Raw genomic sequence first — 25416 nt, 5'->3', positions numbered from 1 at the left:
ATTACAATTACTGGAAATAACATTGTTACAAGACCTATCTACAGTTTATACATTTTAAAACATACGCTATATTAGAAAAGCAAATTAGAAAAGATATCAATACACAATATGTTTAAATTACCATAATTATCACGATTTTTTCGTTTTCTTTGAAATATAAATATCAAAATAAATATAAGAGAAATATAACAATATATTATGGAAAGACAACATTTCCTAATATAAAATATCGCCTCATTTTGTCAAACCAATGAGGATTGTTGATGGGAACCGTTTGCGTCAGTGTAGAGGATTTTTCAACTCTACCATGATTTACCCATTTGGCCATTTAGTGTTAGTTGGTCCATTTTATCCGAGTGATTTAGATACACATGATTAGTTTGTTAGAGTTTGTTGTTAAATATAATAAGTAAGTCAGTAAGTCAAGGTTTAATAATATGAATGTATTTTGGAATAAAGGATTTATGACACATTTAAACTATAAACTGGGATTTAACAAAGACTCTAGAGGACATGATTTAATCTTTTGTAATTATGTTGTAAATATTTTCTTTTTAATGATACTGGGTGTTGCAATTCTTGTCCAGTCAACTATGTGTGGAATATAGTTTAAATAGGCTAATAATAATTGTTTACTACTTAAACGGACTTAGATTAATCGCTATAGTTGTTTTGTTGATATACGTTTTTATTTACAGTGTTACAATGTGCGGCAATATGTGCGTCAATACCTAATTAATTGTAATAATTGCTATTCGGCAGTACTAGGCCCTACATATCTTTGAATCATACAAAATTATTAATTATCCTACAAAACATTATTGTTTTAGCTTTCATGTAGAACTAGCATTTTGGAAACCACTCCACTACATAAATGTTGATGATAACATAATTATTGTAAAATATGAGTATTTCGCTGTAAAATTATGTCAACTAACATGTAGTTAAGATTGGACTTTTTTGTTTTTTAATAATGACAATGCTTATACCGAATGGCTAATGGCTATAATAAAATGATTTTTTATTTATGTTTGAAGTACTCCCGCTGTTTTAATGTTTGTTGACAATAGTAAAAGCGTGTATACTAAAATAATAATTGTTTGTTCTTTTATGGTGGAGCCATATTTATTTGATCCTTAAAATGTTGTAATTTATTTAGAACAATAAAACAGTGATTTAACACAAAAACATAGTTTTGAACCATTATTGATACTGTACTCTCGATGTGATGTGTGTTTTCAATAACAATGTTATGACACATAGCATTTGAATACGCTCTCACATACCACCTCGCGCTGGGATGTTGGAACTCGCTATGACGACTACCCATGTAGCACAGATGGTTGGGCCAACGTTGGCCAACTGTGGGACAGTTGGTCGATGGTTGGTTGGAGCTTCTACAACCAACCAACCGTTGTCCAACTGTATATCTCGTAGTTGGGCCAACCAATATTTACAACTGTGGACCAACATTGGTTCATTGTTAATGAAATACATTAATATGCATTGCTGGGTATCATACATCAAGCCAACCGTTGTCCAACCGTTTTTCACTCCGTTGGACCAACAAAAGATACTTTTGTTGGACCAACAATGGTCCATAGTTGAGTTTACACGACTTTCATTCTCTGGGTCTAGCTTTCACAACATAATTATAATAAAATATCTGGTTTTACAATACCTTTATCAGTTCCAAAAGTTTCCAAAAGTTTTTGGAACTGATAAAGGTATTGTAAAACCAGATATTTTATATATTACAGTTCCGGCGCTACAACAATGAATTTTAATAATTTTAATAATGCAAATATTTTTTAAATTAATATTCTTTAACTTATTTGCAACAATTTAAGGGGAAAGAGTAATTAATCATATAACAGGCAATTATAATAGCATTAACAATCTAACGGTAATTAATTAATCATTCAAATACCAGAGTATCCTCTCTAACTCCAAAAAAAAAACTACTTATGATGCCTTAACAGATTAACAGAATCATATTATACTGTGTAGTATCAAAAATGTTTGAAGTATTGCGACCATTGCAACTGTCGGCTACTCTTTCACCACTTGAAAACTCTCTATATCAGCAATCACAGATAGCTCAGTGGTAAAGTAAGAGGCTCATAAGTCGAAGGACCCGGGTTCGAGACCCGTCTGGGCCAAAAAAATTTTGTTCTAGTTTTTTTTTTTCAAAATTTGTTTTTATGAACTATTTAATCAATTTACTCAACTAATAATTATGCTTTTCGTACTAAATCTTTATTATTTTGTGTGAAATAAAACGGTTGGACAATGGTTGGCTGGAAAACAGTTTAAAGAGGTGACATTTCTACCGTTGGCCAACTGTGTGGCTCCACAATTTACCAACGTTGGCCCAACCATCTGTGCTACATGGGTAAAGAATGTTTCCCACATTTTCAGGCGCATAACTTAGTGAATTTGAGGTATTGTGTCGTAACACGTGTTTGTTAACATTTGTTGATTTGGTCAATACTTTAGGTTAACTTTTTTCGACTTAAAATCATTAAGTAAAACCCAACTTTATAATATAATTCAAAAATAAGTTACTAATAAAATATATAGAACTATTTCTTACTTTCAGAAAACTGCTGCTAATACGTACCAACATGTTCGAATCTTGGTATTTGGGATACGTGTATTTTGAATACGCCATTTTTTTGAATACGACAATACGCGTATTGTAAATGGGATACGCGTCGATTGGTGAAATTTTGAAGTCAATAATGCGTGACCAACATTCAAGAAGCGTTGCTGCTGCAAAACAAACTTCGAAGCAAACTATAGCAAAATTAATACTGTAATGAGTTATTTGTTACTAGCCAACTGCTTATTAGCCGTGGCTATTTACTTATTAAAATCCTCATGATCGAGGAAAGTTAAACCTGTCATGAATACTGCAGGACTTACTTTAGGTAGTACTTTTTTAGTTAGTCCACCCCAGTGCCGTCATCTCGCTCTTCATAAACTTATCCTAGGCGATAAGTAGGCATATGGAAAGTAAAAATGTGATTACCAATATAATCCTGGTTTATAAATAATAAAATTTAATTGTTTATACTGTACTCTGAAATGGAAATGTGTTTTCAATACATGCCTCCTTTGGTGGCACATTTGAAAACCGTTAAATGTTCTACACCCTCCCATACCTCACGCAGGGATGTTGACCTTGCTAAATAGTAACGTTAAGAATGTTCACTTAAGAATATGGGCACATTTGCTAGAAAATTCTTGGTAAAAATTAAAACAGTATAACAAATAATATGCTGGAATGCGTGTTTTGTTAACATTTTTTATCTGGTCAATACGGTACATCAAGATCATCTTTGAGTTTCAAAATAATTAGTAATACTACAACTCAAATGCAATTTAGTTATCAAAGTTAAGATACATAGATACATAAGAGAACACACACGGTTATAAGCTGGTTTTTACAATTTTAGAAAACCACTATCTGTACACTCATTATAGTATCACTACAAAGTCCACGTTTCGATTACGATTTGGTATTTGATGTTTTTTCTATTCTCGCGTCGCGTCGTCTGTTGACTGTTGTTTTTTAATGTCAATGTCATTGTCAGTATGTCAGTGAATGTGTTGTCTTTGACTTTCCTCCAGTCTTTTGTTGTGTTATTATTTTTATGTGATGGGTACTGATTCTAAAAAGTAAAATAAAGATTAAAATGAGGGCTCAAAACACACATTAGCATAAATCATATATTTTTTAAGTCTCATATGTCTTAACGCAATGAATAATTTGTTTTCCCTCAAAATAACACATTCATGCTATTCTTAAGTTATAAGAGGTTATGTATATGTGAAGCCGTAGACTAGGACTAGACTAAACTAAGTAGATCACTTTCATTCACAGGTAAAGCTATAATTACAATAGTTTATTATAAAATGGGAGTAATAAGCTTTAAAATAGCGTTAGCCGGATCATAACTTAAGCCTATATCATAAGAAGTGTTACATTTTTTATACTCTACTCTGACAAACAGCATTGCAGGCATTTGCAAATAATTATATTGGAATACCATTACAAGGGGTTGTGTTTGCATTTAACAATGCAAAGCATAATACAATGCATAATTTATTAACAAGGCTTAACATAGTACGGTGCAGATTATAATTTTGATTTGATAGATTACTACATAAGTTATAACATAACCTATACTTAATGTCAATAACCCAACTGCAGGAATATATTAGAATATATTAAGAATATATTAATAAAGGCTTATTTTTAAAATCTAGATCATTGTAACGTTTATCAATCGGAAATAAATATTAAAAAGTATCCTAAGTTAATACTTTTAGTGCTGTATATTTAGATAAAAGTCTTGTTAGGCATATGTCAAATAAGCTACCGGTACCGTAAGTAACTTGCCTCATGTTTGCTATAATAACTTATGCACTCTTGTGCATTCTTAAGTTTACCCTTAAATAGATTCAAAACCCCATTCTTGATATTTAGGCCTTTTTTTTATTACAGCCTTTAATACCAACACTTTTTGTATTCATTGATCATTTGATTTTAGGTTGAAGGAACTTAAACTCATCATGGTGTTTTCCAAGGAAGTCGCTTGCAATCGATTAGTCAATTTAAAGCTCTCAAGAGTACTAGTACTTGTAACTTTAGCACTGGTTCTAGTACCTCTATTTACCCATTACTACTTGTCAAATGTAAGTATCAATGCAATTTGAATCTATTAAGCCTAAGTTATTAGACCCTACTTAAGTCCCTACTCTTATTTACCATTGGAAAAATCAAACTAGAGGTTAATGTAATTGGTACCAACATGGAATGTACAAAATACTGTACTTCAGTTCTTGTCTAACTCTAGTAAGTTAGGCTACCTAAAGGTTTGTTCTTGGACATTACTTTAAAATATTTAAATAGGCCTAAGTTACCTGCTAGGCAATCCGGTCATATTGCAAATGCAACTAAGTTTAAGATTAAGTAAGTTTTCATTTCATTTTCATTTATTCATTCAACGGTTACAACCAATACAGTTAAATACATTGTTGTGCATGCTTAACAGTAACAAATAAACTGATAAAGAGTGAATACATGGACGGCTGTTAAAGTTAGAGTCAGCTCCTAACTTGTGGAGCTGAGACTTGACTTCTTGACTTCGACTGTGCTTTGTAATGTGTAAATAAGGTAGGCCTACCTTACCTTTCTTCTGTATTTCCAAACTTTATAATTTATAATTCTTTGAATCTCAAGGTTGAGAGTGATGTTTCATTGGGTGATATCCATCGAACCCGATCTAAATTGGAAGCCTATGAAGAATTTGGAATGTTCCGAGGAGCTGATTTGAAGACAAGAATTGAAGAAATGCTTAGAATTAAAGGTTAGTCACAACATTGTAAAGTTACCTCCGGTTAACATTTTGATACTTCCAAAGTTAAAACATAATAAGGTTTTAATTTATTGTTCTAACTGTAAATATTTGTTAAAATTATTGTATCATGAAAAGGTTGAATGAATTAGTATGGTATGTTGATAGTTTGATAGATAACAAAATGAAACATACAACAACAAACAACAAAACAAAATAATAAAATGAGCTGTTCACTTGATTTTGAGTTATTATCAGGAATCTTTGGATCTCCAAAATGTTCGAGCCACATCACGCCAACAGTTAGCCCAAGAGATCGGTTCGAGCCGGAAATAGTTTTTGTGCCAAGCTTGGTTCAGGTGATTTATATAAAAGGTGTGAATGGCTTGATTAGAGCCAAACTGAGCTTTAACTCAAGCAATATTATTTAACTCCCAAAAAGTGTTTGCAAAGATCTATTTCACTGTATGGCAGAAGACAATTTTAAATATTTTTAAAACTGATTGTATTGTGACAGCTAATATGTTATTAAATTGATACTTTTCAAAGCAAACCGATATTGGTCTGAGACTCGAAGATCTAAATTTGTTATCTGACATAACCCAAAGTATAAAGTCTCACCCGCAGACTCCTAGTTACAATTTGAGTCTGTACGGTACAAGATGAACTATGTGTACGGTATTACTTGTTGGATTTGTTGTTGTGTGTCTGTATCTAATGTTAGTAGTTTAATGTATATATTAGAAATAGTTGTTTAGCCTCCGGATTACTGTTGAACTCTGTTTGTTAACAATCTTCAAATGAACTGATTACTTGACACCTTGAGGTCTGAAGATGGTTCATTAATGAACCGAAACTAGTTGCCAAAATCAGCAACAAAAGATTACTATATGCAGGTATTGTAAACCATTTTAAGTATATATCAGACATTGGGACTAAGCTTAGCTACCACAGGTAGGCCCTAAACACTTTCTAGCTTGGTGTGTTAAGTTTTTCACAACGTTTCCTATGTCTAGAGACTTGCACACCATAAATTACACATTGTGTTACAGTCCTAAGCGCTTGATGCCAATGATTATACAGTAGTAGTAATGATTTGAATCTAATGTTTTCAGGCTCGGTGAGCACTGAACTGCGCGACCTCGAAGCCAAGAGACAGAGACTGACAGCCGACATTTCGTCCCTCACTCATAAAATTGAGTCGCTGAAACTAGATTTACTAAGGCAACAAACAGAACTGGAGAGACTCAAACTATCCGTTGAACAGGTTAGCTACCTGACAAATATATTTTGTTGTATTTTTAACAGAGGTTTTCAAATTTGTGCTAATTATCTGGGTGCCTTTAAAAACAAGTTTTATACAGTCACATGTCTTTTTTGAACTGAAACCCATATGAAAAATGCTACAAGCTATCAGTTAGTTGATTACACACGGCACAAGTTGTGATGGATAAAACTACAGTAGAACCCCACTAATCCAATGTAGGCTAGTCCGACTCCCTGCTTAATCCGACCGTGCCTTCGCCTATCAGTGACAATTTTATCGTTGGTAATATTGTGACTACTTCCTATGGTCGTGTAGAGATCATTATCGCCTCTCGCAATGGCAGCAAAAATCTTCTTTACTCCCCACAATCACGAAAACATCATGGTTTTCTACAACCATAGAAACATGTAAATTGTCATACTCCGTAATCGTGGCTAAATATTGAACACGTCTCCTGCAGTCACCGATGCATCGTTTGCTACTCCCGCGATCGTGGCTAAGTATTTCGGACATCATAATTTTCTTCCGTATATGTCAGTTAAGCCATTAATGCAGGTAATTTAGCCATTTAATATGCTCCCCGGGTTATCCAACGTTTTGACTGTTCCGACCATGGTTCCGGTCCCTTAGGTGACAGATTAGCAGAGTTGTACTGTACCGATAAGTCCACTTGCTCATTTTCCAGTATGCTATCCTATACATGTAAGTATGTTAAATAAGTTGACCTTTCAGTTTGCCTTGGTTAAAAAGTAGTCGTTGTCATAAATAAGCGTTCACATAAGAACTTCTTTTCATTTTTTATTTTGTGTGTTTTTACGCCAGTGGCAATTTTTACGTTTTGAAAGGTAACGGTCCAAACCGTGGTCTTTTTACTATCTAACTTTGACCTTTTTGTTAGATAGCATTATTAATTCATAGCCCAATAACAAATGGTATCTTGGTCTGAAAACAATCTCTCATGGATTCGAACCAGCGACCTTCAGATTTGAAGGCGAGCACAATAACCACTCGGCTACCCAAACAATTATATATCAATTGTTTGGGTGGTTGTAGTGCTTCTTCACATTAGTGCACTTTCTCAGGAGGAGCTCATAGATAGGATGCTGAAGTTCATTAAACAACTCAGGTTTGACGGACTCTGATGTACCATGTGGGGAGCGCAAAAAGCCCATCAGTGGCTGACGTGCAAGAGGACAAGGTCCGCCCCAATGAATCAATCAATTGATCAATCAATCAAAAGCACTTCCTCGGTGGCTCAATTCAATCATTTTTATTTTAAATTGAATCCTATCTACTAAATAAACATGGGAATGGAAAGCCTAGTTCCTTAAATAGTCAAAAAAATCATTGTAACTTGTCAAGTATGAATGTTTTCATATCGTCTGTGACAGGCGCAAGTGGCTCATCGGGAGGCTCTGCAGCGCAACACGCCAGAGTTGTCTCGGCCACTGCGGCTAGTTGCGGGGGGGCCGCCCCTCCCCCTCCCCCCGCCATCACCCCTCTCCCCTCCCTGCAGTATGTGGCAGTGCTTCGATCACTCACGCTGCGCCCTCACCTCTGGTCTGCCAGTCTACCTGTACGACACAGAACTGTTCCCGGCCACCAGCTACTTGCGCACAGGTATTACCACGAGTCAATGGTTGTAATGACTTAGCCTATCGTACAAACTGCATCTAAAGGCTAAATAAAATTATTTATGATTTATGACCACGAGTTGCTGATTTCAATATACAATTTGTTTTATTTAATTCATGACTCTTGGAAGCTATCTTTTTGCACTATAATTGTATGGAATTATAACATTGTAATTTCTTGAAATATTAAGTTATTTGTTTACAAAGCACTTTATACTACAGTAGAACCTTAATAGTTCGACAATTAGTGGACTTAAGGGGTGTCGAACTATAGGGAGTAAATGGAGTTTAATATACAGGAATGTAAACCACAAGTTTTAGGCCTATGTAGAAATCAAATTTATTAAATGGTAAACAGCTTAACAATTATTTCACTGGCCATTGGTCTCAAGTCAACAATAAATGACAAATCAATGTTCAAGTCAGCTTACATCACAATAGTAACCATTAAATATCACTTGACAAAATAGCTCAGCCTGTGTCGAACAATCAAGTGTCGAACTATCGAAGGTTTACTGTATTTCAATTCATTATGTAGCATATAGGGATGTTATGTTTTTGTTTATCTTATTATAGCAACATTTTTTTGTTTTGTCGTAATAGACACCCATTATGAGGCAATATATTATTTAACATACTGATTCTATTTAAATTACAATAATTAAATAACTTATATATTTTGTATTGTTCTATTCCCTCACAGGTGTGAGACAGACTGTGGGTTTCAACCCCCACTACACCTCAGATCCCCACGAGGCTTGTGTGTATCTGGTCCTAGTGGGGGAGGGGGAGGCACACGATCTAACTAGCCTCAGAGATCTCCCCTATTGGGGCGGCGACGGTGAGTTTCAGTTTTACGTTTCTTTTTAATTTGAAATTATTTTCACCAAAGGAGTTTACTAGGTACTCTAGACAATTCAGAACGTTCATACACCAGATTACTGGGCATCTCTAAAATTTCCAATATTGCAAGGATAGAATAAACACAAAAATTTCAAGTTTTAGGCCGTTTATCTCTGCCACACATGTCTATTCCTCCTATTCGCTCTTGGTTTCATTGTTGGTTTGTCTCCTGGTACTACTTGTATGTTACGTTTTGTAAAATGTGTAACTTTTTCATCTATGTTAAGGGTGTAGCATAGAGCACAAGGGCCTAGATTTTTTAGGATTTTTTGAGAGGATAGCAGGCTTACCTGAATGGGAAAGAGTCCAAACTGGCACAGGAAACACAAAACAAAACTGTACACTATATACACAAAACATTAGAATATTTCACAGTCACTGACAGCATTTTCAACTAAGGAAGAGAGAGTTTTCGTGTATATAGTGTAAAGTTTTGTTTTGTGTTTGGACTCTTTCCCATTCAGGTAAGCCTGCTATCCTCTCAAAAAATCCTTTTTCATCTATGTGTTTAATTTTCTTTCGCTTTAATTTTTGTATGATTAATCCACATCAAAAGTTCTCTATGATTGTTTGGTAAACTTCAATCTACTGGTTGATTTGCTCAGGGAGGAACCACGTCCTACTTTACCTGTCCCGGGGCAACTTGTCGCCCCCCACCCTCACTCCTGAGTTGACAGGCCGAGCCATCATCGCCCAGTCTACCTTCGCCCGCCACCTGTTCCGGGAGGGGTTCGACTTGGTGCTGCCCCCAGTGCTAGGACCCCCTGGGGGTGACGTGTGGGCAGAGTGCGCTCCTCAGCTACCTGCGAGGCGCAAATACCTACTGACCTTCCAGGGGCATCCTCCCTCTACTCACATTGTCTCTCAAGGATTCAACGGTGAGTCAACTTAGTTCTGCTTTTTATGTTATCAATTGATTCTATTTCTCTGTTAATCATTTGACATTGCTATGTGCTCAAAGACTTCATTGAAACTTTTACGACCTATAATATGTGCTCAAAGAGGACGTTGAAACTTTTATGACCTGTAATATGTGCTCAATGAGGACGTTGAAACTTTTATGACCTGTAATATGTGCTCAATGAGGACGTTGAAACTTTTATGACCTGTAATATGTGCTCAATGAGGACGTTGAAACTTTTACGACCTATAATATGTGCTCAAAGAGGACGTTATGACCTGTAATATGTGCTCAATGAGGACGTTGAAACTTTTATGACCTGTGCATTATGACCACATGCATCGTTTGGTTATCAGTTAAACCTGACTAAAGCTAGTAACTTTTGGATGGTCCAAAACTTAATTAAGCTGTGATCATTTGGCTTTCAATTAAAATCAGCTGATTGTAGTTAAAAATCATAATCTTTTTCGCCTTAAAAAAGAGCACCCTGACATTGTAGAAATGTAATCTAACCAGTAACCAATTTGAAAAATAATATAAAATAATCCCTTTGGTTGCACAGTGACGGAGCTGCACAAGTACTTGTCACAGTCAACGTCAGACGTGTTCCGACTGGACTGGTCGTGCAGCAACTCTGCAGCCCTGGTCTCCACGGAGGATGACTGGGACTTGTGTGGTACTGAGACATCCCGTGCCGCTCTACTGAGGGAGTCTACGTTCACACTGGTGCCTGCACCGCGCAACACCAGCTATGTGTCGTCTGCGCTCAGTCTCGCCCGGCTGTATGAGGCCCTACGCGCCGGTGCGATCCCAGTCATAGTCGGGGGCGACAGAATGGTACTGCCTTACAGTGAGGTCAGTGTTTTTTTTTGTTTTATTTTAGACAAGATCTAGAGCAATAGTGGAAATTGTGGAGTTCTTAATGGGTGTACTATATGTACTACGTTACATATGTAGTTTTCTATGGAAATCGGAAAGGTATCCTTTAAAACTGCTTCTTTTTTAATTATGGTCCACAGATTAGTAAAGGAATGAATTTATTACAGTGTATCGTTTTTAGACCTATTTATCTATCAAGATTTTAGTACCACACCAGTTACAAGATTCAATCATGCTAGATTGTCTCTAATAAATTGATGTAATTTATTTATTACTAGGCCTATATTGTAGTTTTATTTATTAGTTTTCGAAGCAACAATATTGATAAGTTTTTAAAAACTTGTAAGAAACTAGATTCATTTTAACCTCTCTTCAATTATAAAAATGGGACCAAAAGACCAAAATAAGAGATTGTTGAATACCGTACTCATACTATTACAAGAATAACATGAAATAACTTCTATGCAAGAACAATATTATTTATTTTACAAATGGCTTTAGCTCTCAACTATTTTCCAAGCAGATTATTTCTATTATGTGTTGTTCTATTATTTGTTTCAGATGTAACTGGATCAATTATAATTAACAATGACTGTACTAAGCAAAAAGTGAGTTAGATAAGAGCGGTTCATTGTGTGGGTGGAATATTTTGAGTACAGGCTACAATAATTTGCTTAAATGGTTGAATTTTGTTTTCTGGGGGATTTGAGGTTTCCAAAAACTTTTTAGTTTAGGTTTATTTTGCATACAACAGCTGACACATGCGGGTCTATCCATATCAAGTGATCCAACAGGGGTTGCTTGACCATTTTTAAAATAAATAATATTTTTATCCTAGATACCTCTATCAATTCTGGGTTCAAAAGTGATTTTAATTTTTTTTTATCTCTTTTGTTACTTCTACGGCGGCCATTTTTGTTTTGCGGAACACGCAAATTTTTGCTCATGTTAGGGTTTGCGTTAACTTGCACAACTCGGTAACCATGAACACTAGAGTGATGAAACAAAAAGCATTTTAATCTGGAAGAAACAGCCTAAATATTATGTTCAGTACATATTTATTGAAATTTGTATCAAAAACAGTTTTAAACCCATCTCAACATTTCATAAGAAAACGGAAAAATTTCAACTTTTGAAGGCGTATTACCATTGGAACGAATAAAATCTCAGACTTGATTTTTTTTGTGTGTATAGCAACTCAGTAGAATTGTTTGTATTTCAAATATCAACCATGAGACTTAATTCCTTTAAAAGTTAACATTTTTCAAAAACTGAAATTTTTTGAAAAATTCAAATTTTGAGTCTCAATATCTTTGTTGGGACAAAGTTAAAAAATCTGAAATTTTTACCAAAAACCCCTCTTATGGTTGTTATACTGCTGTATGAATTTCATCTTTGAGATTTACTTTTAAGCTAAGTTACAGTATCATGAAAATCGCAAAAACCCCATAAGCTCGGCCACCGTGGCTAGTACTGTAGGTAGCTTAAAAATTAATTTATAGGTGTAGGTAATTATTTTATTTAATGTAAACTTACCTAACTTACTTTAAAGTAATGTATAGCCTTTTCTTGCAAATTTCTTGTCTTATGTGAAATTAAAAAAAAACTTTTTATCAGATTATTTTCATTCGGGTTTACACCTTTTTTTCAATAGGCCTAAATATTTTGAACTCATTTATTAATTTATTGAACCACTTTCATTTTAATCAAGAATATTAGAAATTTCACATACAAAAGCTGTTTGAAAGACAAGTTCTTAAAGTATACAAATTTTTTTTACTTGTTAGTGTGTTTTGTTCTACTTTGATCATGCTAATTAGGAAGTTTGGTGTTTCTTCATTCAGTTTGGGTTTGTCCTTCCAGTGGTTTTTGTCAGTTAAAAGAGATTTAATTTTCTCAAAACTTTGATTATAGGCACCCAAGCTTGGTCTTTCTAATTTGTTTTAAAGGCGGTTGGTTGTTGGTCCTGCTGGATCTTTATTTTGATAACTGATGTCAATCACCTCTGCCACCCACCACTGTCATACACAAATGCAATAGAGTCTTTGGTATGAAGTGTAATTTTGGTAATTCTGAGCAATTACTTGGTCAACCCCAATTTTTTTCCTATTTTACTACGGTCATCAGGAGGTTCTCAGAAATCAAGAAACATATAATTCAAGGCCCGCAAGGTTAAGTTAGGTTAGGTTAGGTTAAGTTAGGTTATTAATTAACCTAACCTAACCTAACGTAACGGTACTGTTACAATTGGCCTTAGAGATGTATTTGAGACTAAAAAAAACATAATAAGTTAGGTTAGGTTAGGTTAGGTTACATAGAACACACCCGTCACATAGAAAAAAATTGTCGGAGGAACCACTAGCCATAGCCATAACGGTACTGTCACAACTGGCCTTCCGCGCGTCTCCCGCAAGCCATTGTTATCGCTTGGACTTTGAACCTTCTTATCGCTCGGCAACCTGTACGATGGCCTTGCGGGCCTTAAATTATATGTTTCTTGCTTTCTGAGAACCTCCTGATGACCGTAGTAAAATATGAAAAAAATTGGGGTTGACCAAGTAATTGCTCAGAATTACCGTAATTTTTACAGCTTTTAGTTGCTAGTGAGGTTACGAAGCACCTGTAAATAGAATTAACTAAGTTTTATTTAAGTTAAATGATGAATAAAACTTAAAATTTAGCAGGATTTTATTTATTTTTAGTACCGTAGCGGTACATATAGGCCTAATTTGTACTTTGGGTACAAAGTTTAAGTTAAAAATCTGTTTTGGATTTTTGAAATGTGTACATTAAGATAAGTTTACATTAAATAAAATAATTACCTACACCTATAAATTAATCTTTAAGCTACCTACAGTACTAGCGACGGTGGCCGAGCTTATGGGTTTTTTGTGATTTTCATGATACTGTAACTTAGCTTAAAAGTAAATCTCAAAGATGAAATTCATACAGCAGTATAACAACCATAAGAGGGGTTTTTGGTAAAAATTTCAGATTTTTAAACTTTGTCCCAACAAAGATATTGAGACTCAAAATTTGAATTTTTCAAAAAAATTCAGTTTTTGAAAAATGATAACTTTTAAAGGAATTAAGTCTCATGGTTGATATTTGAAATACAAACAGTTCTACTGAGTTGCTACACACACAAAAAAAATCAAGTCTGAGATTTTATTCGTTCCAATGGTAATACGCCTTCAAAAGTTGAAATTTTTCCGTTTTCTTATGAAATGTTGAGATGGGTTTAAAACTGTTTTTGATACAAATTTCAATAAATATGTACTGAACATAATATTTAGGCTGTTTCTTCCAGATTAAAATGCTTTTTGTTTCATCACTCTAGTGTTCATGGTTACCGAGTTGTGCAAGTTAACGCAAACCCTAACATGAGCAAAAATTTGCGTGTTCCGCAAAACAAAAATGGCCGCCGTAGAAGTAACAAAAGAGATAAAAAAAAATTAAAATCACTTTTGAACCCAGAATTGATAGAGGTATCTAGGATAAAATTATTATTTATTTTAAAAATGGTCAAGCAACCAATTATTTTATTTCTGGATCACTTGATATGGATAGACCCATGCAGCAAATTTCAATGCTTTTGGAGATTCAAATGCTTCTTATCATCATCATCAAATTGCATCTCATTCTCATAAATTAATCAGTTGTGCAATTGAATCAAAAGTCAAACTTAGTAGTTACTACGCTACTACACTGGCTCCAGACTTTGCTGTGTTCTATACTTGTAGCAAAAATACTTAAGCTGCAGAGTCTCTCTTTACAAAGATACAATTTATAAAAGTTCTGTATTTTTTCAGAAAATTTCTGAAAAACTCTTGATGTTGAGGTGCTTCTGTATTGGTTTTCTATTTCTTTTTTGTTCTATAAATTTCTGAAAATCCACAAATTTCTTAGCTCAATTCAGAGTTTAAAATATCCTTATTTAAAATAGTTATAGGACTTATAGGTTTCATAGCTTCTGGAGATTTAGCGCTTCATTGATCTAAATATTTAACTTTGTCTCTATTATGAGGTTTATATTGAGTACCGAAACTTTACTTTTGCTAGTTGGAAATTTCCTTTCATTTATTGCACTACTCTGTGAAAAATGTATGGCCAGAGTAGAAAAAATACCTTTTTTTTACACCATACAGAGTTGAGCCAAGGAAATCGTTGGGTGTATGTGACAACAATCTCTAAACATTCATGTGAAACAGGTGCTGTCGACCAAGAAGTTTGTGGTGTCGATCGCCCAGAGCCGGCTGCCAGAGCTGCACTTCCTGCTGCGGAGTGTGTCTGACGCAGATCTGCTGGTGCTGCGCCGCCAGGGTCGTCTGATGTGGGAGAGGTACTTCGCCTCACTACAGGCCGTCATTGACACTACGGTGGCTGTGCTGAGAGACAGGTTGAGTCTACCACCTCGGCCCGTCGTAGACACGCCTGCCTCACTGTTCACACACGACTCTGTGGTAGGTGGATGAAAAGTCACTAGGAATATGTGTTTTCTATGCCAATGTCCAAATTTCTGAATATAGTGTAATTTGTCAAATGCTTAAAATGTTTTCATCATCACAGCTAAATGTTTCGGTTGCACTCCTCACATCGAGATTACCCAAGTTTACATATACAGTATCACAATTGTTGCAGATGATTTTGCAGATAGTCTCGACGTTATACAACAATCACCTGGTACGGTATCACTATATTTAAAAAAATAGACATGGTAGACATAAATTAACTTTTTGGACAACAAATTGGAAATGGTCCTGAACTTTATCTATTTTCTTGGCTTCAAATTTTTACATTACACGGGAAGTCTATTCTGTGTATAGTCAATATCTAAGTAGGACTATTGTTTGACATAATAAATCACAATATTGTATTGTTTAATGACTATTTATTAATTACTAGTGAACCTGTGCGGCTCAATGCCCCGCAAAATAATATATGAATAAAAAAAAAATTCATCGTATTATATATTGACTCGACAACGAAAATTTAACAGTAATAATGAAGCCTTGGAAGGGGAGCATTCCAGCCATTTTCTAGCTGGGTGTGTATTATATTTAGTAAATTAATAAGTGTTCAAGTTCAAGTATGTTATAGGCAGTGAGCAAGGTTATAGGGTAGTTATTTTTTAAAGATTTGTAAAACACATTTAACAAAACATTTTATCATATCAAACCAATAGGCCTATGTATCATATTTTGAGGGCCATAAAAATGTTGCTTGAAGAAAACACACTTTTAAAAATAAACACTAAAAACAATATTTTTATCACAAAAGCACTTCTATGAATACTACGATTTTAGCCCTAAAGTTACCTTCAGGAAGATTACCCTGGCCAGAGTTTTCATTAACGAATATGCGTATCCTATTAAAAGATGTAGCCTTACTTAAAACAACATATAATATAGTTGCTCATGACTGAAATTGGCCTGGGTAAGAACAGCGCTGCAAATGCCAAAGGTAACAGAAATTAACATCTTTCCATTTTAAAAGGTAAGTTTGTTTCAGACGGGTAAATTTGTATCCTTGAAATCAAAATACGTCCCCACTCACTTGTTCCAGTTAAGACTTTACATTCTATTAAGTTGTTAACCATTCTGATCATATGAAGCCTTGTGCCATTAATAAGGCCCTTTTTAATGTATTAATATTCCTCATCAATAAAACCACTGCCCCCTTTTATTAGTCTAATCTGTGTCTTGGCAATCCACTGACCTCTATATTTAAAAACTCAGTTGGATTTTCTAGATGGGTGTCTCCGCCTTCGTCTGTTTTCAAGGACCCACTCTTCTTCCCCTTGGTATACTGACAATTTTACCTGACCTTGTCAAGTTCATGTAGTAATTCATTAATACTGTTAGTTTATAAAGAAAATTAGATAAAAGTTACTTGGCTTGGTGCTTTCATAACTGCAAACTCAAAATACACCCACAAGTAAAAAAGAATCAAGATATTGGTTAAAAAAAAACTATGTTTGTGTAATAACATTATTTACATGAAGTAGGTGATTTGTTTGATTTGTCGATCAGCAGTTTAGTTTCAAATGAATTAATATTGTCAAAGATTTGTGATTTAAATACATAAATTATTATAGTAAAGTTTTCTAAATCATGGTAACTTATTCTCCACTAAATTTTACTATTCCCAGCATTAAAATAAAGTAGTAAGATCCATTATGGATAAACTTTAAGGTACTCAATCCTTGATTGAAATGTAGTAGGTATACATTAAGAGTCATAATACACAGCAATTATTATGTAGTAGACTTTGACTATTTTCAAGTAACAAACATATGTTTCTGTAAATAAAAATTATCTCCCATGTTATCCTTATGGAGACATACGAAACTTTAAAGGGCCCCAGGGCCTCAATCTCTCATTATTTCTCTAAAAAGAAAGTTTCCTGCACAACTTCACGTTACCCTCGTTCCAATGACACCAAAAACATGTCAATCGGTTCAGTAGTTTCGGAGGAGTAATTGTCACAAAAAACATGCTTGCGTATTAAATAAGTATAGATGAACTGACTAGGAAAACAAATTCATTTCAATGGACAGCTTGTTACTAAATTAATTACGTATAATCATTCATATTTACAATCTTAATCTTTGAGAGTGCCCCCAGCTTATACTAAATATATTCTGTGAATTAACTTAGCCAAGGCAATGCCTGAAAAAAGTTTCAGGCACAAGTTCACATTGAAGTGATTATACAAAACAACGCTGGAGAGACGTAACATAAACACTTCTCATTTACTAACAGGGGTGTGCCTACGGTGGGGGGGAAGAGCGAGCCTGGACCCCTTCCCCCTCACCTGGCTGGGAGGTATTCCATTCCTCACAGGCGTTCCGGAATTCGGGGCATGCCTAATATCTGGTGAGGCCTCAAAAACTAACATTCTAAAATTCTGAACGATGCTGTCTAAATGATTGTGATTTTTGTCTCATTAAGAAGCCAGTTTATCCAAAAGTAATGTTTACAGGGTGTCTACCAACCGGGAAAGGGAATTGTACTTAAATTTTTACTGGCCATGAAATGTACGGGAATTGTCCTTAAATGCCAGACAATGTCCTTAAATTTTTAATGGGCCATAATTTTATTGATCGCTAGTTGGTTAGGAGCACATAAAAGGTTTATCAGATGTTTGTTTACATTTTCATAATTTATTACTAGAGTAATTATGCAATAAAAATCCCATTAACAATCTCAAACCCATTAATATTTTATCACGACAATCAAGTGTCAAGTCAAGTACTTCCAAGAACTGTTGACTCAGCAGCTAGCTCATAAAAGTTGTATCACTTTTATTCCTTTACAACTTCTTTTTTTATTACTAGGGTAATTATTATTAGATCCCAAACCTATTTTATCGTGAAAATAATAGCTTTATAATGGCTGTTAAATTTCACTTCTTACTTGTACTTTCGGCTTGAAGATTCAATTTGCCGCGGCCAGTGCCTAGTGTCATAAAACTGTTTATGGTTTCATATTAAACATGTAAATAATCTACAGTCTTATTTTGTAAGTTAAACCCTTTTTTATGGACATTTTATCTTTCAATTGACAAAACCACTAGCATTGTTGTTTGCATTAATGTTTTATCACTATGTAGGCCTGCTTGGTTTCAAATTATGTCATTGCATTTTCTGTATCTTTGTCTTATATTGTTGGCTATTCAGGTTTCAATGTTTTTTGTTTCCCATATATTTATTTATTGAGTTGTATGCTTTAAGCAATCAAAATCTTATGTGAACTAGAATGATGATGGTAACTTTGCTGCTATTATAACCTCATTGTTTGTTACTCAGTTTATATAGGCCCTCCTAAATAATTAGGTCTAGGCCTGGGTATTTTGATTCTTGAAAGAGCTGTAAAATATATTAAGAAAATGTAATTGACCCTATAAGATAAACAACTAATGATTGCTATGTGTCGATATTAACTTTACAAATGAAAATACAATAATCTTACTCTGTGCTTATTGCTTATTAATAGCCGCTTACCATACCTTGATTTTGTACTAAGAATTGAGTAACAATATGCATTAAAGATTTTTTTTCAAAAGTAGTCGAGAACCTAACGTTGTGCCAGGGCGAATCATGCCAAATTAATCCGCCTGGATTGGATAAGCTATGTTATGAAGTTTACGTGACGGATGGAGATATTTGTCGCTATCGCAGGAGAGAATGATTGCGTTTCTCTGTTACACTATAATAGCTTTACCTAAAGTATAGGTAGGCCTATGTTTGTTTACTTTCAATAAATTTCTATTTTGTAATTTTTAACTCTTATCTATTATTATTTACTTTTCTCTCTGGTTCAACTACGGTGAATAACAAGATTAATACAGTTTGACAAATCAGGAAAATTATTCGGTAGGCCTAATGACACCGACAAAGGTTATGGCAAAGTGTCCTTAAATGTACGGGAATTGTCCATGAATTTTTTATCCAGAATGTAGTAGACACCCTGTGTTTAACATTGTGTCTCTTGACAGTGTCATAATGAGGTTGTCTTTGTTTAGCCGGTGAAGACGGAGCAAGTAGTGGAAGCGGAAGAGAGCCTCGGACCATTGGAGCCTCCTTACCCTTCCCCTTCCTTTCACAGGAACTACTCCGTCTTTCTAGTACAGGTAGGCCTTTACCACGGCTACTTTAGGTTAATGTTTATGGCAAATTACTCTGTGTAATTTAATTTATTACTCTGTGTAACTGTAGTGCAGATGAAACAATTAAAGGGTTTTATGATAACATAGTATCTGATAGAAATAAAGCACAATAGGTCTACAAACACATCTTTATGTGTCTGCACCTACGTTAACATGTGCAAGATGGTGAAAATATTTGAAATTTATAATGGTGATTTATTTAGACTAAAGATCGTTCAGTGGTCGAACACTTGACAAAGAATATGTAATAAATAGACTTCTCTATTTTCACCCTACAATGTAAATAAAACATGTGATTGGAATTTCTTCCATTTGTTTTAATTTTCTGTTTATATTTTGTCACCACCATGGAGACTTATAAGCCCATGTTAATTTTTGTAATTTTAAATTAATTTTGTGCTTATTTTTGTGCATATCTTAATTTATAAGGGGATTCTGCACATCTACAGGAAAAAATATATCTTTCTAACAGTATGCGTAGATTTTTCCTGCGATGCACACGAGCTGAGAAAAAAGGTTTCCAAGAAACATGCTTGCTTATTAATATATCAGATGTTTTTAAAAGGATCATTAAAAAACAAAAACTAGTGTGTAGCTTCATACACACCAATAAATAATTTGGTTGATCATAATATTTTGTCCTCAGCTAAAGATACTGTTGATGTAAATAGAGATTCATTTCAGGGTCACGAGATGTGGAACGATTGGGGTGATCCGTTCCGTCTCTACCCTCACCTACCCTTCGACCCTGTGCTTCCCTCTGATGCCAAGTTTGCAGGTAAAGTGTTGTTTTGGTAAATTAATTTAGACTTAAAATCTAATCTTATCCTACTAAGGCCCGGTTTCCCCAAAATGGTGTAAACTTCATTTATAATAAACTAGTTTATTTTTAAACTCCGTTTAAAATGTGTGTTCGGTTTCTCCAACATTTTACTGGCTTCGTTTAAGATAAACGGAAATTCGAGCGGTTGGCAATCCTGAATGTGTGTTTGTAAGGAATCTTCGGCGGGCTTTGGGCTAGTGTTTCTTACAACGCTCGCTACGCTACGCTACAACTCAGTAGTGCAGACGAGCAAAGTGCGAATGCTGCTAGAATAACATCACTGTTTAAGGTTATGTTACGTTATAAAGTTGATTTTTCTTTTACAACAAGACGAATTCTGTGCCTTATTTTAGTAGGCCCTCTTGTTCTTGGTAATAATAAAGTGTTATAATCTTCATCTTCAACTTCTTCGAAAATGTCAATTAACTCTTCCATTTGAGTTAAGGCAAATACTGCAATTAATAGTAGCCTAACTTGCAAAAAAATAAATGTACAAATAAAAAGAACTTAATAAACAAATTTAATTAAGATATAAACAAAACTTAACTTAATTATAGGCCTTTACAATATAAGCTAGCCTTAAGCCAAGCCTCCAAATAAATTTGTTGATGCTTCAATTATTAACCTAGGCTACCTATTGTTTTGGAATTATTTGAGGTTATGTTACTGTTGTAATTTTAATTTGAACTCAGTTTATTTTATCCCCAGTAGTTAAACCAAGTTGAGAGGTGGTTTAGTTTGAACTTAGATTAATGCCTAGTTTAAATTTGGAGAAACCCAAATCAAAGTTAAACTAAGTTTAAATTGCCGTTTAACTTAAAACTAAGTTTAAATGAGTTGGGGAAACCGGGCCTAAACGCTGTAAAAACATGTTTGGTACATAACTATTTCCGAGTGTTATTGTCTTATTTAACTAATTTATAGTATTTTTGGTTGGTCATTCATCATCTGTTGTGGTGTACGGCAGGCTCTGGCACTGGTTTCCGCCCCATCGGCAGGGGAGCTGGGGGAGCTGGCAAGGAGTTCTGTGAGAGTTTGGGAGGCAACCATCCTCGAGAACAGTTCACTATCGTCATGCTCACCTACCAACGGGACCAGGTACAAGCTTACACGACACGTAATACCACTAAATAATAATAATAATTTTACTAACACTATTCTATTTTCTAGTCGAGTTACGAAAAGTCAAGTCGATGCAGACACTACACTGAATGTTTACTGTGCTTGCAACTGTTTTTTCTCAATTGAAAATTGGGGGAACATTCATATTTAAAGTACTTTTTCTTATAAAAATATACTTTTTTAGGTTCTGATGAACTCTCTCAGTAGACTGCAAGGCTTGCCTTACCTCAATAAAGTGGTCGTGGTGTGGAACTCTCCCCGACCTCCTCTGGACGACCTTCACTGGCCGGACATCGGAGTCCCCGTAGAGGTAAGCGGAGAATGGATACATGATAAAATGAAGGAACATTAGACTCAACATTAGTTTCAAAAGCCTTTGGTAATAATTTGTATGGTGACATCGAGATCCGCTACAATATTGAAGCTTGTCTCTAAACCTTAACCTTAGCTTGCCTCTAAGCTTGTTTGTGTTGTTCTACCTTGTGTTGTGTGTTGTTGAAGTTATTTACAATATTATTGATCGGCCATATTTGAACAAAGTCCACATGAGAATGAGGGTGAGGTGTTTTAAATAAGCTAGTGTTTATTGATTGTAAATAGTTTCAGTTTGTGTATTGAGACATTTTTTTGTTGTTTTGTTATGGTGGTGGTTTTGAAGTCAAACAATTTTCAGCTTCATTGTAGTACTAATAATGCCAAGTACGAATACCATGAATGATGTTTTTAGAAGCCTGCGGTTCCCCAGAATATTTTAGGTTGGGCCGGGCTAACAGTTGGCACCAAAACATATAGGTAGGGCCAAAGAATAATTGTAGGCACACAATCACTTTTAGTAATTCACCAGTACCATCCATAGTATACCTTGTGAGTAGAGATATTCATAAATCAATCTCAATATATTTGAAAGATGTGTTTTGAATAACAAATGAGATTTTATCCTAATTGTTATTTTACACTGATTGAGTCATTGCAGGCCTTTGGCAAAAGTAATTTGAGCAGGGAAAACAAGTTACTTGTCAATTGCACATGCAAAGGTTTATTTATTGTTGATACAATTTTAATACAAGCAAAACCAAATGTTAACAATTGAGAGTTTTAACAGTAAGTTTGACGCTTGAAATGAAAAGCTTTAAGGTACCTATCAAAAATCATTTTGAAAATATTGTCTGCTATCATAGAGGAATATTCTTTAATATCACATAATCTTATTAGTTTTAATTAACATAATATAAAATGATGACGATACTACATAGTATTTTTGCATCACAAAACAAACAAAAATTTGCATGAAGCTTTGTTTACCTTTTGAGTTAATTTAAGTCACAGAAAGCTCCATTTGACCCTTATCATTTGTGTGTGCTTCATTGCAACATTTTCTCAGTTTAATAGTAATACAAATAACTAGCACGCTTACCACAAGGAAAATAAGTGTAAAAAGAAGATAAGAATTGGATTCTGTATCTTCAACACACGTTCGCTGGTCCTTAGAAAGTACAAAGTGGTCGTAACATTGACACGCAACCTTACTTGCATTCATTCGTATACACAAGTGGGAACAATTCTTCTTTTCACACAAGTATGTAGTACTGGCACCTCTGGACTCGTAAGTATCCATCTTGAAGTCCAGGATTTTCTCAGTTTCAGTCAGAAGAATGGTCACATTCACTACAGGATTAGACACTCTCGCTTTGTACAGAATGTAACTATCGTTGTTTACACTTCCCCAAACTATTGTTCCATTGACAGCGTCCATTCCGAACGGTTGATGAAGTTCTGGACCACTATAAATAGCATCAAACTTCGTGAAACAGTAGTCAACGCTTAATAAGTAGTTCTTGTCGTCTTCCTTTGAGCAAATCAAGTATATTTTTTCTTGTTGAATGTCGAGTGCAAACTGTTTCAGATTGGGAAATTCGTTCATTTTCAGGACGGTGGTGCTGGAAGTGTTTAAATTGTATTTTACAAGTTCTGTGTCCTTCAGATATAGTAGGAACTTCCTGTACGGGTCTATTGCAATACTTGTTACTTCTCCAGAATGAATATGCGAAATATTGCCAGGTCCATTTCCCCAATGTATGCTCTTAGTATCCCTACAACTCCAGTACAAGGTATAATGATTCCAGTTTATGGCCAAGTCACCAATGTGGGTACAGTCGGTGTTTAATTCCACTTGACTGTGCAGGCGCTCCGAAAATAAAGTACCATCAACAATGTCTTTTCCCAAAACGTATTTAATGAGCCGGCCACGTGAAACAAAAGAACTTATTGAATAATTTTTTCCTCCTATATCTTTAAAAGACAGAGTAACGTTTTCAAATATCCACTGTTTAATTGAACCGTTTTCAGTTGCATATATTATATTAGTTTCAAAAGCTTTGGTTTCAAATATTTTGTACAGCGACAATGCACTTGATCCGCCACAATGTTGATTGGGTACATTAGAACAAGGTTTACAATTTGTACTGTTGATCGCAACTAAAATGCCTTGAATTACATCACTGCAAAAACATTCTTCATCGTTGTATCCTGCAAAAACATGTTTTCTCCCAAAACATTGTTTAATACAATTGGAAAAGTCTGGTGTTTCAGAATGTCTATCAGAACTGACCTTTGGTGATGCCCTTCTAAAACATCCTAAATAGTACTTTTCAAAGTCATCAGCTGAGATCAACAATAATATCTGTAACAGGATGATCATAACTAACCACATGTTGTTCACATAGCTTCACATATACAAATGCAATATCACTTCCTTAGAGATTATTGTAGCTCTTTCCTTGTGTGATAAGCATTTTTTACCACATCCCAAGATTTTCAACTTTCATTCTGATTATCTTTTCATCTCTTAAAAAAATCACATTAGTTATTGTTTTTCTTGTTCGTAGACGCCTAAAATTAAATAAGCTATGAAATTGTTAATTTTTACAAATAAGTCTGTGATCAGAGAACAAGAGTATTTAGCGATAATAACTGAGGTTAATTTATTGAATATTTAGATAAAGAAAATTAGTTTTTATACGTCTGATGCTAGTGTTGAATATTAGATACATTTGTATATATTTCATTGAACTTTTACGATAATATTTACTATCTTCTGACACAGGTTTTCCATTTTGTTTAAATATTCTAATCAAAAATGTCTGTATTTGATTGATGAATGGCTGATTGAAACTATTCTAATTTTATATACCTCTTCAATGAGTTTTACATGGAATAAGTTCTCCTGTGGACAATTTTAAATTTTTTTTCCAAATTCATTCAAGTTCTGATCAGTAGCAAGAGTTGACAAGTAAAAAATCAGGCATACATTCTCTGTTCATTAAAGGTAGTTATCTAATTGATTCATTAATCATCTACCGGTAATTGATCAGTTAATTTCATTTAATTGATTGATTATCTGATCTTTCAAAAATGTTGGAAAAACTTTAGTAGGATTACACGTTTAGGCCTAATGTAAGTCGTCCTGTAGTTGGAACAAACTTTTGTATAATAGTTTTTTTTTGTTTGAGGAATTACTTTAGCTTTTTTAAAAATAACTCTCTTGTTTGCCACTCTTTGTAAAAGTCTATTTTAATTTCTAAATAATTTACTGAACATAAAAAATTGATTAATATCAAAGTTGAGATTGTATTGTGAATATTGGATCGAGGGTTGTCCATAAAATCTCTTATTTTGTGAAACATGCTGTAATGTGTAAATGACATACCTATACAGCTATAGACCTAATAAATATTGATTTTTGAAAACTATTTAAATCTCCCCACCACTCAACTTATGGTTATAACTGTCCCAATGATTCACGTGAAATCTTATCTTAACCACACTGATTAAAAATAAACTCACAAGATAGT

General features: G+C 34.4%; 1 protein-coding gene across 1 annotated transcript in view; it reads left to right on the top strand.

The window, feature by feature from the left end:
• Positions 1-3680: 3680 nt before the first annotated feature.
• Positions 3681-25416, top strand: part of LOC128992456 (exostosin-3-like) — a 32114-nt gene continuing 10378 nt past the window's right edge. The window contains exons 1-13 of the mRNA XM_054416034.1: positions 3681-3889; positions 4560-4704; positions 5252-5378; positions 6482-6633; positions 8025-8253; positions 8971-9108; positions 9776-10048; positions 10634-10926; positions 15162-15413; positions 19477-19584; positions 20305-20398; positions 21411-21541; positions 21750-21875. Coding sequence (XP_054272009.1) covers positions 4582-4704; positions 5252-5378; positions 6482-6633; positions 8025-8253; positions 8971-9108; positions 9776-10048; positions 10634-10926; positions 15162-15413; positions 19477-19584; positions 20305-20398; positions 21411-21541; positions 21750-21875 — 2046 coding nt within the window. The 5' untranslated portion in view covers positions 3681-3889; positions 4560-4581. The remainder of the gene's footprint in view (positions 3890-4559; positions 4705-5251; positions 5379-6481; positions 6634-8024; positions 8254-8970; positions 9109-9775; positions 10049-10633; positions 10927-15161; positions 15414-19476; positions 19585-20304; positions 20399-21410; positions 21542-21749; positions 21876-25416) is intronic.

The sequence above is a fragment of the Macrosteles quadrilineatus genome, unplaced genomic scaffold (genome assembly GCF_028750875.1).
Source record: "Macrosteles quadrilineatus isolate MER2022 unplaced genomic scaffold, UCM_ALF_1.0 Scaffold_4__1_contigs__length_99947679, whole genome shotgun sequence".
Lineage (NCBI taxonomy): Eukaryota > Metazoa > Arthropoda > Insecta > Hemiptera > Cicadellidae > Macrosteles > Macrosteles quadrilineatus.
This window is presented reverse-complemented; position numbering and strand designations above follow the sequence as displayed.